General features: G+C 34.3%; 2 protein-coding genes and 1 long non-coding RNA gene across 4 annotated transcripts; 1 reads left to right on the forward strand and 2 right to left on the reverse strand.

Annotated features, from left to right (window-relative positions):
• Nucleotides 1–5: 5 nt before the first annotated feature.
• Nucleotides 6–7995, forward strand: LOC110734269. Of its 2 annotated transcripts, none has more exons than XR_002513783.1 (3): nucleotides 6–214; nucleotides 1113–1187; nucleotides 7659–7995. It is a non-coding gene; the product is annotated as an uncharacterized LOC110734269 (long non-coding RNA). The 2 variants fall into 2 exon arrangements; XR_002513784.1 differs by lacking the exon at nucleotides 7659–7995 and adding an exon at nucleotides 1643–1876.
• LOC110734267 (stachyose synthase-like) lies at nucleotides 3296–7252 on the reverse strand. Its single transcript, XM_021914347.1, has 4 exons — nucleotides 5756–7252; nucleotides 5445–5622; nucleotides 4207–4574; nucleotides 3296–4009 (listed from the first exon to the last, which is right to left on the reverse strand). The coding sequence occupies exons 1-4, from the start codon at nucleotides 7250–7252 to the stop codon at nucleotides 3443–3445; spliced, it is 2610 nt and encodes an 869-aa protein (XP_021770039.1). The 3' UTR covers nucleotides 3296–3442.
• Nucleotides 7996–13420: 5425 nt separating the features above from the next.
• On the reverse strand, nucleotides 13421–14701 carry LOC110734585 (glycine-rich cell wall structural protein-like). Its single transcript, XM_021914751.1, has one exon. It carries the CDS (start codon nucleotides 14699–14701, stop codon nucleotides 13421–13423), a length of 1281 nt encoding a protein of 426 aa, XP_021770443.1.
• Between the last annotated feature and the right edge of the window lie 1544 nt (nucleotides 14702–16245).

Raw genomic sequence — 16245 nt, forward strand, 5'->3', positions numbered from 1 at the left:
CTAACCAATTGCTTTTTGTTAGCCATCTGTGATGGAGAGTCCAGCTGTTCTTCATGCCTTTCTTTGACTGATAGCTAAGGTCGCCTTGTTCCTTGTAAGAGTTGCTTTTGATTTTGGGGTTTCGTTTGCTTCTGATTAACTTGGTTTGGTTTTGGGAGGCTTTTGGCTGGATGATGAGGTCTGGAAGGGAATTGTTTTTGTCTAAGAATGGCTGGTATGTTTTTCCCTGCACCTTTTGTATTTCTGGTTTCAAACTGTCGGTTAGGATGTTTTATTTTTGATTATTTGGTTGTATAGATAAGCTACTTTGGAGTGTAATTTGTTGGTCTGGATTGCTATATTACATTTCAGGTTAGGTTTGGTGCTTCCTTTTTTTAATTAGGAGGTTAGGATTATAATTAGTGTTGGATGGTTCTTGGATTGGAGTAGCTTACTTCAATGTCCTTTTACAGGAATAAAAAAAGACTTGCGGGTGACTTTGTTGTACTTAGTTGTTTCTAGGGTTGCCAATGGGGGTGCACTTGTTTCCCATAGTCTATATATAGAGTGAGAGGGTGTCCATTTTTTGGATAAATAGCAAACCATTCATGCCCAGTGACAATTTCTTTCTGGTTGTGGATGATCTGAGCTTCCTGTGCAGAGGTATTCGTTTGAGAGGTAGTACTTTGTTTTAGATGACATTATGTTGCCTATTGTACGATCTTGCTTTGTACATATGTATTCTGGACTACATATTTCGGATTCCCTGACAAATCGAACCTTCAATTATTAATATTTTACTATTTATTGTAATACAATTACCACTAATGAATATGTTATTCTATATTGTAATACAAGTATTGTTACATTGCCTTTATAGATGTGTTTTTGGTGATGAATGTTCATGATAATGGTTTGGGTTGTGTTTTTGTGTGTGATTATGCTTTTGTGAGTTTAGATTGAGTGATTACAATTGTGTTGCACAGTGTAGAAATTTCTGATAACATTTAGTGGTTTAATTTGACTTGGCGAATTGCCTTTATAAAATTTCAAATTGTTGTAATAATGGGAAAACCAACAAATAAAAAGATGGATTTATATGTTCTTAATTCAGTTCTTTTTTGGGGTTACAGGTTCACTGATAGCATTGTCTGTGGTGTTGCTGTTAGAGCTTTGTTTGTTTTGTTGAGCTTAGAAGACCTGTTAAGGTAATTCCTATGACTTCTTCTGTGTACTGGGTGTTGTGTAGTAATTACCATGCTTTTACGATGCTGCTAATTAGAGTTTATGATGCCTTGTTATATGCAAGTATCTTGATTTTTATGTACATAGTAGTGATTATATAGTTGAACTGGTGGCTATATAATTGAATCTTAGCCAGTTTCTTCTTTGTTCGAAAAGAGCTACTCCGACTCGACAGTAAAGCAAAGATTTAAGGCCTTCTTTGCTCTGCCTCTAGGAGCGAATGGATCTAACTTTCACTCAAGAGTTTAAATGTCAGTGTTATATTTTCTTTTGTGATTAGGTTTTCTTTTTAAAAGAATTTTATTACAGCTTTTGTTGCTAGCTTGCTGTAGATAGGGTTTAGTGGTGTTGTTTGGGAGAGAAAACCCTGTACTATTCTAAATACTTTTTGTCCTGAACATCAATTTTGCTATTACAGGTTATGGCTAGACGACCAAACAAAGTCTTTGTTCCTTTTCAGCCTCTTTTGGAAAAGGTCGTTGCTTAGCTACAGTTTCCATCTCCAGTTTATGGATTCATAGATACTGCTAAGAACAATGTCTTTGTATGGGTTATGTTAGTTAGAAGTTGTGGATAAATGGTCAGTCCAAGACCTTTATTTTGTTCATTTCTTCACGTCTTTAAGCAAGAGTATTAAGCCATATTAAACCGACCATTATCATGTTGATTGAAAGATAAGTCAAATTTAGTATAAGCTTCATAGAAACCATAGCTTGCTAATTGGAAATTAACACGTTATAATTATTCTTCATGTAATTGACCACTTCTTAAAAGTCAGTGTGTTGGATTGATGTACTATTTGACAACTATGCCTAAAGTCCTTTTAGCTAGGAATCCAGGGTACTTGTTTAGTTAATTAGATGTTGAAATGGTAGTTGCAAGGTTTATCCACATCCACGTCCACATCCACATCCACATCCACATCCACATCCACATCCACATCCACATGTTATCTTCTAATAAGCCTTAAAGAGAGGATGCAAGAAAGGTATGTCTTATGTATAAATATGTATTATTGGTTTATTAGGTCGCTTTCATCATCATGGACTTGATGAGAAGTTGAGAGTAATTAAGTCGGTTAGCATATTCGGAATTTGAAAATATGCTTTATGGCACTGTGGCCTTGTGGGTTGGGATAAGTAAGTTCCGAAAAACAACCTTCTATAATCTGATCCGAGCAAGTGTACAAATATTAATTAGATCATGGAATAGATAAAAATAACATAAATACTTAATATTGTAATTTTTTGAATTTTCGTGATGTCTAAGGACAGGATGCTACAACTTGCATATATATAATAATAATAATAATAATAATATATAGTACTTGTAAATAGTTTATAACCCTACTTTTATCAAAGTTGTTGGCTCAAAGGAGCATGGGAAACGGCTAATGGTTGTAAGCTAGCAATCTCTGGAGTCTTCATCTGTTAACATAGGACCCTCCATTCTACATTTCTATGCTCTTTCTATCATGGATCTTCCTTTAGCACAAAGACATTATACATTAATTGCAGTATGGTTCAATGACATCCTAAACTCCTAAAGTTAAGGCTTTGACTCTTTGAGTGCTTAGTTTATATTTAAAAGATTGTTGGGGTCCCTGAAAATTCTAGCTGTAGATCCCTCTCGGAACATACAAGTATATTTCGGCAAGAATTATCTTTTCGGAACTAATTTGGACCACAAATTCACATTTTATTAGTGTCACTTTACTAGTTCAAATTACATTATTAACGTGACTTGACACTTATTAATTCCGGAAATAGGAAGTAGAACACAATTTAACATCTAAGAACTACGATAAATAATATTTTCATTGCAAGTTCTACTCCTACTTAAGACTATTATTTCATGAATATTGCTATATGTAACCATTTGGAGATTCAAGCATTATAAGGAAAACACTTTGGCCTGAAAGATTTACTTGTAGTTTTTTGATATTGACATTTTTATGAGTTTGGAGTGATACAAACTGAAATTGGATGTAAAGTTTCAAACTAAAATCAAAACTTGAAATTTAGATCAATCAATAGGTAACTAATAATTTATGCAATGTCAAAAATATATATGATACAATAAATATTCCCTTTTCATATATTTTTTTTTCCATACAATTTTTTTTTTAAAAAAAAGTCAAAAATTACAATCTTCACTCATGAAACATAAACAAAACCAAATTACAAAAACCAAAAAGAATTATTAATACAGTTTTTCATCAATATTGAACAATGACTTCAGAAACACCATCAGCCTCTTCAATCCATGACAAATCAAACACCAACTTGTTTTGATCATTAGACCATTCAAATGCCACTTCCTCACCATTCACAATGCACTTCTTTGGTTCCTCATTTGAATAGGCCAACAAACACCCTCCTCCTTTGATCTTCATCTTAGCACTCGAGTCCATAAACTCGAGTTCTTGGATCGTACCTCCACTATTGAACATGTTGGTTAGACCAATTGCCGCGAATTTGACATCTTGTCCTAGCACCTTGACCGGGACAAAGCTGAAAATTTCGAAAGATGAGGGGTCCAACACGACATGGATTGGGTCGGATTCGAGAGTCACCAAGTGGAGTGAGTCTTCTTGGTTAAGGTACACAACATACTCTTCAGCAAACCCCATTTCTAGACCTTCCAATGTTTGGTCCCATTCTATATCCTTCACATGTACTGCACCTTCCATAGTTTTGTAACATTCCTTGTACCCCTTTATCCTTCTTTCCTGCCTGTCCCACCCTGCTCCTTGGCAGTTAAATGCTCCAATAACAGCTCCATACTGCATAAAAATTACACCCAAGTTAGCCCAAAATCTTTAACTCAATCGTATAAAAAAAAGTGTAACATTTAATATGAAACTGGTAAGATTTTATATGACTAGACCTGATAAATCTCACTCATACCTTATAACATAGTACAACCCCGATAACCCAATTATAAAAATTTAAAAAAAAAATTAAAAAATGCTATACATACCTTATTGAAGTTCCATATCTTAAGAATAGATTCTTGATCAAAGAGAGGGTTCTTGAACAGAACATCCCTAGTTGGCAGAGCAAAGTTTTGACATTTGGGGATGGTTCCATCAGGATGAACCAACTTCTTTAGGAGATCAAAGTCATGACCTCCTAGCGAGTCGCTAACATAGATCGGTCCACCACAGATGGCGCGAGAGCCAGCATGGAACTTAGCACAGACGTGATCACTTTGGAACATGTCCCAATCAGGGTGGAATATCTGACCCATCCATAAGCTGTTATATGAGCAATGGATCATATGTACACCTTGTAGCCAAAACACCCCATTTGGGTCTCCATTTGGATCTTGGAACCAAAAATCATCACCTATATCGATTTTGTCAACATCATACATCATTAAGACCGTCCAAGTTAGTACAAATAAAAGAATCACTAGGATATGTTTCAGAAATATAATTTTTTTTCTTGATAAGCGTCAATAAGTTCAAATAAATTATAATAATAAGTTCATATGAGGTCAGATAAGTGGTGAGAAAAAAATTAGAAGTATAGAGTATTGATTAATCTAGTGGCCCACTATCTACAACATCTTTCTCCTGTTGGTTTGCAATTCCCACGCACCAAACTCCGTAGTTTTCCTTCTTTAAAATAAATTTCAATGATGTCTACTTTTTGGCAGAAAGAAAACAACCCCTTCTGTTAATGAAATTCCTGTTCGTCAATTACAAAAAGAGGCAAAAGTTTAAAGAAATTGAATGGGTAATACAAGAAATCATGAAAAGTTTAATGATTAGTGTTTTAAATTAAGAAAACCATCGCTTATTGACGAAAGACCGATCGGGAATGACGACTTGGTAAATTGAAAAAGATGGGTATTGTATCAGCTTTAGGACTTAGGTGTCTATATAACTTAGAAAGCTTAGGTTGAATTTCTCTAGATTATTCCGAAGATAAGACTCAATTCAAATTGAGGTTGTTGCTAGCTCTTATCGAAAATGTCAATTTAATATATGTTTTTTTTTTTTTTTTTTTTTTTTCATTCAGTTTTCAAAATCACTTTATGGAAATTATCCAAAATCATTTTTTTTTTTAAAAAAAAATTCAAAAATAGAAAATAATAATAATTACAAAATTAATTAAATTTGAAAATAATTATAAAAAAATGAATACTAGAAATTCAATTACTCAAAAAAAATTTGAATTTAATTAGATGAAAAGACGAAGCCATGTTCATACCGACTCTTCCCATGGATATTTGTTTGGTTCCAAGCAATAGGAAGTCATTGCATTGCTCCATGCTAGATAAAAGGTTGGTACCATTGAAGTTCTTCTCCAAAGATTTGGACAGTCCATCATAATATTTCTTTGCAAGCTCTACTCTACCTCCAAATTGCTCAGATACATATTCAAGTGTCTACAAAAATATCAAAGCAAATTAACGAACGTTAAAAAGTGAAATTCTAAGAACATTATGAAACAGAGGTATAAATATATGTTGTATAGCTCTATGTAAAATTAGAGAAAAATACAATTAGTAAAATACTTACCTGAATAACATCAACTTTAACACCAGTAATTCCAACACTAGCAAGGTAGGAATGCATAGAATCATATAACTCAGCAGCTTGATCAGGATGAACAAGTCCAATTCCACCTTCAACAATTTTATCAACAGCAAGATCATCCATTGTTCCAGCTAAACTAGGTGACAATTTACAAGGTATTACACTTGCATTAAGATGTGTTGTTTCAGGCCGAACACCGCCCCAAGCGCCACAAAGAGCATGCCATACCCAAATATCATCCAATCCTTTAAACTTAGTCCTAAGATCCTTAGTAAAAGCCTTCATACCATATTCCTCAACTTCATCACTACTACTATTATGATCACTTGCTTCATTTTCGTGTTTGTTTTCGTTTTCTCCTCCCATCAACTCATCTAGCTCTTGCTTTAACATTTGAATCTTGTCGTCGAGGGTAGACAAATCGGTGTCACCTGATTGAATAGCCCTCTTACGATCCTTCTCAGCATGCTCGATTTCGATAGCTTTCGAGATGATCATTTTAGGCTTCATAGGGTTGTAAGGGGGAGAATTAGGCCCTAACAACAAACCACCTTTATATTTCCTAAACTTTTCTCCTTCTTCAAACCTATGAAGTCTTGCAGTCATTTGCTCCCCACCAAGAACAAGACTCTTCCTATCTTCATCTAAGTCATCATCCTCATCACAATTAACACTTTGCCACCCATCATCAATGATCAAAAACCGAACCGAAAGACCGGCTTTAGAAAACTCATCCACTCCATGAAACACACCCTTAGGCTCAACAGACAAGTAAAAAGCATCCCAAGTACACCAACCAAACTTATCCAAAATACTAGGGGTACCCTTCTCTTCTAAGACCTTAAATGTGTTAAGGTGTACCCTTATAGCACTAAAAGCCTCTTTCATTATATTATAAGGGTTGTCACAAACATGAACATAAGCTATGGCCTTAAAGGTTGATTCCCTAACCTTACTCGAACCGCTTTCGGCACAAAGCATCACATGACCATCATCCCCAGGGTTAAGGGCAGCCCTAAAACCACCCTCAATCAAAGGCACAATGAGAGCATATGCCTTAACCTCGGGTATTTCGAGCAACATCCACTGAGTCTCCATTTGTAAATCAGACCCACATTTTCCTACCCATTGAGTAGACCACCATGTCTTGAACCTAAATATGCTTAGGAAACTCCTGTCATGAAATTTTCCTAGGGAGTTTATCATCCTATCAGCGGGTTCTTCGACATCAAACCCGAAGAACCCGCCTCGATGAGAGGTGGATTGTACACGTTGAAGGAGAGGAAAAGGAGCATCTGATTCAGAGTAGTTACAGATTGAGTTGAACTCAGTGAAGGAGACATTGCTAGGGATTTCAGACAGCAAGGTTACACCTTTTACACTGAATTTTCCATCATCAGATAAACTGAAATATTGGTCTAAAGAATCAGCTCTAGTTAGGCTGAATTTGGGTACAATTGGGTTATTTGGAGGAGCCATAAATAATGAGGAAAACAGGGGAAAACAGAGGAATAAATAAAATTGTGCGAATTATGTATTATCCGTTCTTTTATAATCGCAACGCTAGAAAATGGGTTAATTTAAGAATATAATTGTATTTATATACAATTACTATAAAATTTGAGCTGGTAAGCAAGAATTTTTGTAGTAACAAAGAGGCAAAATTGGAAGAGAGAGAAAAAATGAATTGGAATTCTGTGCTGATTAAGTGACAGCTAATGCAATGTATAAATAGATGATATTGTGTAGGACCCATTTCTGGAAAGTAACCGGATATTTAACTCAAATTAATTGGATTCAAAGAATAAGTATTTTCTAGATCATATTTATTTATTCAGAGAAATTGGTTCAATATTTTAGTTTTTTATTGGTTCTTTTTTTGTAGGAAAATTCTGTAGATGTGACATGATTCAAATGAATCAGGCCTCAGGGGAGCATAGTAGTATAGTACTGTGGCATCATCACAAATTCACAATTCATATTTTTATTTACTCGCAGTACTACATTACTACGAGTACTATGATTTTATCAAGTATTTAGACTGACATATACGGAGTATATAATAATTGTACGTTTTTTTTTTTCTTTGAATTGCAATAGTTTGACGTATGTATGTATTATGTATAAACGAAGTATACACTGAAATAAAGAATGTAAAACCGTATTATGCATTACTTTTTTTTTAAGTGTAAGATATGTAATATATGAGTATGTTATTTAATTATCCTCAAATTATATTTTCATACTAACAACTTTTATTAATTTTATTAGTAGATATATAACATTGTAGATGTTAATGAAAATGGTCAAAGTCAATAATTAACATTAACGTAAGAAATCGAAGAAAGTATGCCTATGTCAATGATCGTGTCCATGCATGGATAGATGTTTACAGCATAGGGGGTATAAGGCAAAAAAGATGAGAATATGAAGAAGACTATATCTTTTGATGTGAGAGAAAGACACTTGTCAATTGGCATGCATGAAAAGATTATAATAATATAATATAAATAATTAAAAAGAGATTAGCAAGTAATTAAAATTAGCTTCCCAAGATTCAAAGACGTAGGGATAATTAACTTCCTTGCATGAGAAGACAAAAAACTATTCATGCCGCCAAGAGTTAGATAGTTTTCGATAATGCTAATATTGGCTAGCTAGTTAGTGATTTTGTACACGTTTTCTTTTTAATGTACGATGTAGACAAGTTTTAATTTCATAATAAAAATGGTAATAGTAATATGATTAATGTTTATCTTTTATTGTTGTGAGTTTTGAGTTTTCAATCTTGTCTTTAAATCTAATAATGAAAATTAAAAGCTACATTATCATTCAATTTATGATAAAATTAGTAACTAACTACTATGTTGACAATTTATGATCAAATTAGTATATCTAACTTCATTAACTAATTTATGTTCATCTGATTAGTTGATCATACAAACTAAAGGTAATTAAGAGGTGTATTTTCGATCATTCAATAATAAATTTCTTACGAATTGAGGTTAACAAGTTATTTGTCTCCAAAATCAACATCTTTTTGTAAGGTTTTCAAAGAAGTGAAGTTTTATATATAGTCCCATGACTCCCATCTCTAATTGTAAAGATATGTATTTAATTCTTAGCATCCTCTTGATATTCCATTTTATTTTGACACTATTTACATAAAAAAAAAATCTTACAACAATGAACTGAGGGACTATAATTTATACTTATTAACCGAAGCAAATGTAATACGTAGTACATGAAAATACTTACTACTTGTACTACAATGTTTGGAATATTAATTTAATTAAATAACATTATATATTTAATCAAATATGTACTAGAATGTACTAGAATGTTCATTCTCACTTCTCACTAGAATTACAAGACACGTATGTTTCAATATAATTTTTTTTTAAGTATCTAATCCAATCTTAATTAGGACGGCAAGAAAACAACATAAAACAAAAACAAGAAAATAAAAGGGTGTTTATTCTTTTTATGAATAAAAGTAGTTAAAATGTGACAAAAAGAAATGTTCTTTCATCAATAATCTTAACAAATATTTTGGCAAATTTGGTCAATAATTTACCTACCATTCTACCAAAGTAATCAAAATAAACATTTTCAGTTAGCCCCTCTGAATTAATAGGTTTTCCCTTACCCCTCATCTTGATAGAAGCCACATATGCACGTTAAGTGGTATTATATTACAACTTCTAAGTAGAAATATTAAGCTAAGTACTCATGTAATAAACAAGTTTGATGATTATCAATGACTTGAAGTATCTAAATTCATCATAAAATTCTAACAGAAATTGTTAATTACTTTTATATATATGTCATGCTCATATTATTAAGGAAACGTATATTACAATAACAGTATCATCAATATGTTTCATAAGCTATTACGGAGTAGTATAAAATTAGTCCACGATTAATACAAATTGGCTAGTTTATGTACAATAACTTATATCATTTAAAACATTTGTATATGTAAGTAGTATAATACTATGTATAAGAATTTTCATATTCTTTAATTAATTAGTAATGGCAGGCCACAAACATTCTAGATATGCAAGTTGAGTTTCAAGTACAGCATACATGATGTATATGGATGTGCAAACACGGGCCACCATATAAATCTGTCTCTCGTAGCTCTTGCATTCCAACCATTTTCATCTTTAGAATGTAATTAATTAATTTTAATTAAGTATTAAGCAAAGTTTAATTTTAATATTGGAGGTTGGAAGGAAGTAGATCATATAGATTTATCTGGAACATTTGGGTTGGCCAATGAAAAAGCTAGAATATAAAATTGTTTCTCTTATTAATATTACTTTATTTGAATAATATATACTGTAGTTTCTTTTTTCTTTTCCATGAAGCAAAAGTTGCACCAACTTATGTTTGATTATGGAAAATGTTTTAACAATTATTTTAGGTAATGAGTAATACTTTTGACTAAGAATTAAGATCTGAGTTTAATTACACTATCTTCACAAATAATAATTTGTATTCGTATATTACTAATATAAGTACTAAAATAAAAATTAAAAAAAAAATAAAAAAAAAAAGGACATTATGATAAAACTATGGAAATGCTTAAGGTGATGAATAATGTTGTTAAAAGAAATACTCCATAAGAGTTTTATTTGCATATTTATGCTTGTAATAAATTCTTGAAAAACATTGTTGGTGGTCTTTTTATCCTTTTTGTTAAAATTGAAAAATAAATAACCCCGATTAATGGATTTCTAGAAGGAGTCCCCATTAATCAAGTTGATTTACAAACTTCGTAAATCAGCCACTGTTATTTTTGTAAAATATATATATATATATATATATATATATATATATATATATATATATATATATATAATGGAAAGAAAAGCAGATAAAATGACAAAACTTCCCCCTATTTATTGGATGAAATGACAAAAATTCCCCTCACTTATTTGATAACCCTAATACCCCTTAATTTACAAAATTTGTATATTCAACTTATAAACTTGAATTTCCTCTAAGTTTTGTTTTCGATTTCTGTTATTGTTTCTATTTTCTAAGACATATTATTTAAAACTTAATAAGATGGCTAGAAGGTGGTCCTTGGGCTAGCCAGGTCTGAAACCAAAAATTTGGGCCAGCCTAAAATAAGAATTGATCAAACTTATCGATCATTTGCTATCACAAAGGCCCAATTGTGCAGATAAGTGGTATACTTTCAAATCTTCAGTGTCAATAGCTCAATAAATTTTCAAAAAAGTAATGCCATGTCAGCAATTATACTCACACGTGATCCGCTTTCATCAATACTTCCTCCGTTTATTTTTTGTTGCAACGTTATAATTTTAACTCTAATTCAGTGTCAATAGCTGAATAATTGTCTTTGATGATTAAGTGAAATTTTAGTCTTGTATGTGAAAACCTGCTAGATCCGTCTCAATGTATACTTTTAAAATATATTTTTATAAATTTTAAGGAAATTCTCAATGGTGACCCCAAAGTTTTGTTACGCACCAATAATGACCTTCCTTTTTTTTTATTATACAAAATGACCCTAATTAAGAAATTTATCTCACTTATGACATTAATGAGTGTTATTTAGTTAAAGATAAAAAACTAACTATGGTTAGCTTTGAAAAAAAAAAATAAACTAAAATGAAAAACCACCAACCCAACCACCACCTCCACCCTCATCCCCACTAATTGTAGCCAGCACCACCTTCACCCTCACTGGAGCCAGCGAACCCCCTCATTTGAAACGCCGACCACCCAAACCACTGAACCATCGCCTCCACCCTTTCCTCCACCTAGAACCAAACCCGAACCCTAACCTCACAACTCTCTATCCTCTGACCTTCGATTCTCGCCCCTTCGCCATGGGGTTGGTTTTCGTCGAGGAGGGGTGGTGGGTTTAGGGTTTGAGGTTTCGATTATGGGCCGGGATCGGAGAAGGCGGAAGATAAAGAGAGAGAGAGTGGAGGAGAGGGCGGAGAAGAAAGAAAGAGAGATCGATGGTCGGTTCTGGGTAATTTGGTGGTCTGGGGGTGGTCGTGGTTTGGTTTCAACGGTCTAGGGGTGGTCGAAGTTCTGAGTTCAGTGATCTAGTGGTGGTGACGGTGAGAAGGAGGAGAGAGAGGGAGGGTTGTGGGCGGGGATTTGGGAATCTGACTTGGCGGTGGTCGAGGTGGAGCTGGCGCAGCGTCGCCGGCTCTGGGGAGCCTGGGTAGCGTCACCGGCGATCGGAGGAACTTGGGGTAGTGTCGCTGTAGAGGGAGATGGTGTCTGGTTTTTGGTGGTTGGGTTAATTTTTTTTAGTTTTTCTTTTTTCAAAAAAAAAATATAAATTTAACCATAGTTAATATTTAATGAAATAAGGTTATGAGTGAGATGAAATTTTTAACTAATGTCATTTTGTATAATTAATTTTTAAGAGGGTTACCTTATGTGCGTAGCAGAAGTTGGGGGTTACCGGTGAGAATGTCCCTAATTTTATACTGATTATAAATAGTTATAAATGTTTGTAGTTAGTATTATTGTAATAACTAGTAAGCATGAAAATAAAAACAAACGTTGGAGTACTAAAAATACGGAGGAACTATTCGTATCGGAGTAACATGATAACTTCCGTAGGTAATGTGCTCAATATAACAATGTTATTGTGGATTACAAGATGAGACACAATTAGGACATATGATCTTAACCCAAAGTAATACTTCGCATTCCGTATTTCATAATTTGTAAGATAAAATGCATTAATGAAACTTTCATCTCAATAAGTAGAAATTTATCCAGTATTAGTTTGTAATTATTTATTTACAGTGAAATTTCTATTTTTATTTTTATTTTTTTTTCGAAATGAAAATTTTCTCTCTTGACTTATGTTGACATTTTACAGAGAATGAGAGAAACAATAATCATCTTCCAACTCCTGATCAAACTTAGGTAGCATTTTCTGACTTGCTAGCATTAAATATGAATTTTAATTTAATGGGGGAGCCGAGGGATTGTAGTACCTCAATTGCTAACATTTTAAGTATGAGTACTAGTTAATCATCATTGCAAACTCTCTTGCTAATAATGAACCAAACACCTCAGTTTGTAACGAACACAAGATAATTAAACAGTTACACCTCGGTTTAATTAGTCATTATTGCAATTTCTTGTGCCAATAACGATAATTTAGCAAATCATTAATTGATTATCTCGTGTTTAGAGTAGTCTTAATTTTATGGTTTGATAATATGAATGTTTTAATTAACCTACTTGCAAATTTATGAAAGCTCGAAAGCTTATAAAACAATAATAATGAGAAATAAAAGTACGTGTAACAGCATGAGCTTAGAATAACAGATTAACAGGAGCATAATGATTGGTACATTATGAAGTGATACAAATAATGCTAAATGTAAGTCTCATACCTCCAAAAGCAAACTTACCTTTATATATGGTAGAATAAGGTACCACATATCTTATTTTCTTACCTAAATTTTAGCCTTACGTCGAAAATTTACGAACTAATAAAACTTCTGCATGCATATGTGCATGCATGATAGCTTTCACAATACCTAACTAGTTACTATGATTGATCCAATAATAAATAGATGATTTAATGCTCCAACATTCCTAATAATGGAAAACACCTCATGAAGTGGTACCTTAATAACCACCACCTCCATATCCTCCACCATGGCCTCCACCAGCACCGCCTCCATAGCCACCTCCAGCTCCACCTCCATAGCCACCTCCATGACCCCCTCCAATGCCACCACCAGCACCTCCACCAGAACCTCCTCCAATACCGCCTCCGTAGCCACCACCGACACCACCTCCATGGCCTCCGCCAATACCGCCTCCATAACCACCACCAATACCTCCTCCGTGACCACCTCCCACACCTCCACCAATACCTCCTCCTTGACTTCCTCCGTAGCCACCTCCGACACCTCCACCCTTGCCTCCTCCTGCTCCGTATCCGCCACCAACACCACCTTCATGACCGCCTCCTACTCCACCTCCAAGTCCTCCTCCCTTGCCTCCTCCATAACCACCACCAACTCCACCTCCATGACCACCTCCGACACCACCTCCAACGCCTCCACCTTTACCTCCTCCTGATCCGTATCCACCACCGGCACCACCTCCTACACCACCTTCGTGGCCGCCTCCTACTCCACCTCCAACCCCTCCTCCTTTGCCTCCTCCATAACCACCACCAACTCCACCTCCATGACCACCTCCGACACCACCTCCAATGCCTCCACCTTTACCTCCTCCTGATCCGTATCCACCACCGGCACCACCTCCTGCACCACCTTCGTGGCCGCCTCCTACTCCACCTCCAACCCCTCCTCCTTTACCTCCTCCATAACCACCACCAACTCCACCTCCATGACCACCTCCTACACCACCTCCAATGCCTCCACCCTTGCCGCCTCCTGATCCATATCCACCTCCTGCACCACCTCCAACACCACCTTCATGGCCGCCTCCAACACCTCCTCCGTAACCACCACCAACTCCACCACCAACTCCACCTCCTACACCAACTCCAACCCCTCCACCTTTGCCCCCTCCATAACCACCTCCAGAGCCACCACCAACACCGCCTCCTACACCACCTTCATGGCCTCCTCCATAACCACCTCCTACACCACCACCTCCATGGCCGCCTCCAAAGCCACCACCACCTCCATGACCTCCTCCAACACCACCACCATATCCACCACCAATGCCGCCACCTTTACCACCTCCGTATCCACCCCCAATGCCGCCTCCTTTACCACCCCCATAACCCAAACCATCTTCCTCTCCTACAAAACCCTCCTTACCCACATTGTTTTTCTCCTCTAACTGTCTTCCCTCAGCTAACCCTACAAACACCACCACAAGTGATAAAACTAAAAACGACATTCCAAAAACTCTCAAAAACTTCCCCATGGTTTTAACTCTCTTACTCAAAATGACACTTTTCTTGTTGCTAAATGATTATTGCAATATAAGTTGTGAGTTGCATGGCGTATTTATAGGAAAAATAGGGCTAAGAAAAACGATACAATTTTCCCACTTAGTAGTAGTATAGTACAAATAGTAAAGACTATAGCAGAAGATAGTGTAGTACACTGTGCAGAGTGCATACGTGGTATTGTGTGCGGCAAACATGCAATGTTGTTTTTTTCAAAGTTGCTTGACCTTGGGTTATCAAAACATTAAATGACGGTGCTTATTTTAATTGAATTTTGATTAAGAAACTTAACCAACCACCAACTTTCTACCCACTAATACATACATAGGAGTATTAGAGTGAAGCAATCTGCTATCAACTACTACTACGTTACGTACGATCATTCTTAATGCATGATTTTTTTTTATTTTTTTTTTTAAATGTTAACGTCTTAATAGATTTTATGATCAAATTCGTTTTTACGAAAACAAATGGACATGAATAAATGAGTTGTTTTCCAATTCCATGTGATTCTTTTATTACATCTTTGAAAAAAATGAGAAAACTTTGATCTTGATTTTGATATCACTTGTCATCTTCTGTCGGTCTTGATATATAGCGATTGTGATGAGGAAAATGTAGTGGTAATTCTTGTTTTTGATACTTTGTTGTCAACAGATTAGAAGTTCAATTAATATTTGTGGTACTCTTTTTTTTTTTTTTTTTTTTTTTTTGAGAAATAATTAAAGTTACTCATTTGGCTATTAATGTATCGGTATGAACGTAACGTTTTTTTTACCGAGATATATATGCAAAAAAAAAAAAAAAAAAAAAAAAAAAAAAAAAAAAAATCATGAATCATGATGGAATACCTTGTTTGATAACTTTGAACCACCAAAAAAATCCTATAAATGTTTAAGCCATGAAGGTAATAATGATGCTTTAAAGATAATATAGAATTGGTTTTAAAAAAAAAAAAGATAATATAGAATTATAGACAATAATGTTCATTAATAAGAATTATGTCCCATAGTTTCTTTTATAAGTTGCCCACATTCGATGAAAGACCAGAGTAACTATTAGATTTGAGAAAATCCAAGATGAGATATATATCCAAGAAAGAGAAGTACTTGGACCATGGATGTACATAGCTTGTCAAAAATAATTACATCTTAAAATCAATTGTCAAAAAACTAATCTTAACTTTTTAATACATATACGTAGACATTGATATTAGAACTTATTTTGGTTGTAAAATAAACTTGGTTACCCCATGTTAATTTTATCATCAAATTTATTTTAATTTATTTTTTCTGAACTTATCCTATCTAATTTTATTAAACCTAATTTAATCTTATTTTTCCTAAAATCAAGTGAAGATAAGATTAAACTAGGGGTGGCAGGGTTGATGGTTGGGTTAATTTTAACTTTAATGAAAAAAAGATAATAAGTGGGATAAAATTCTTAAATAAGGTCATTTCGTAAAATTTATTTTCAAGAGGTAGGGTCACCATTTCCATATACCATAAGATGAACGTAA

The sequence above is a fragment of the Chenopodium quinoa genome, unplaced genomic scaffold (assembly GCF_001683475.1).
Source record: "Chenopodium quinoa cultivar QQ74 unplaced genomic scaffold, ASM168347v1, whole genome shotgun sequence".
Taxonomy (NCBI): Eukaryota; Viridiplantae; Streptophyta; class Magnoliopsida; order Caryophyllales; family Amaranthaceae; genus Chenopodium; species Chenopodium quinoa.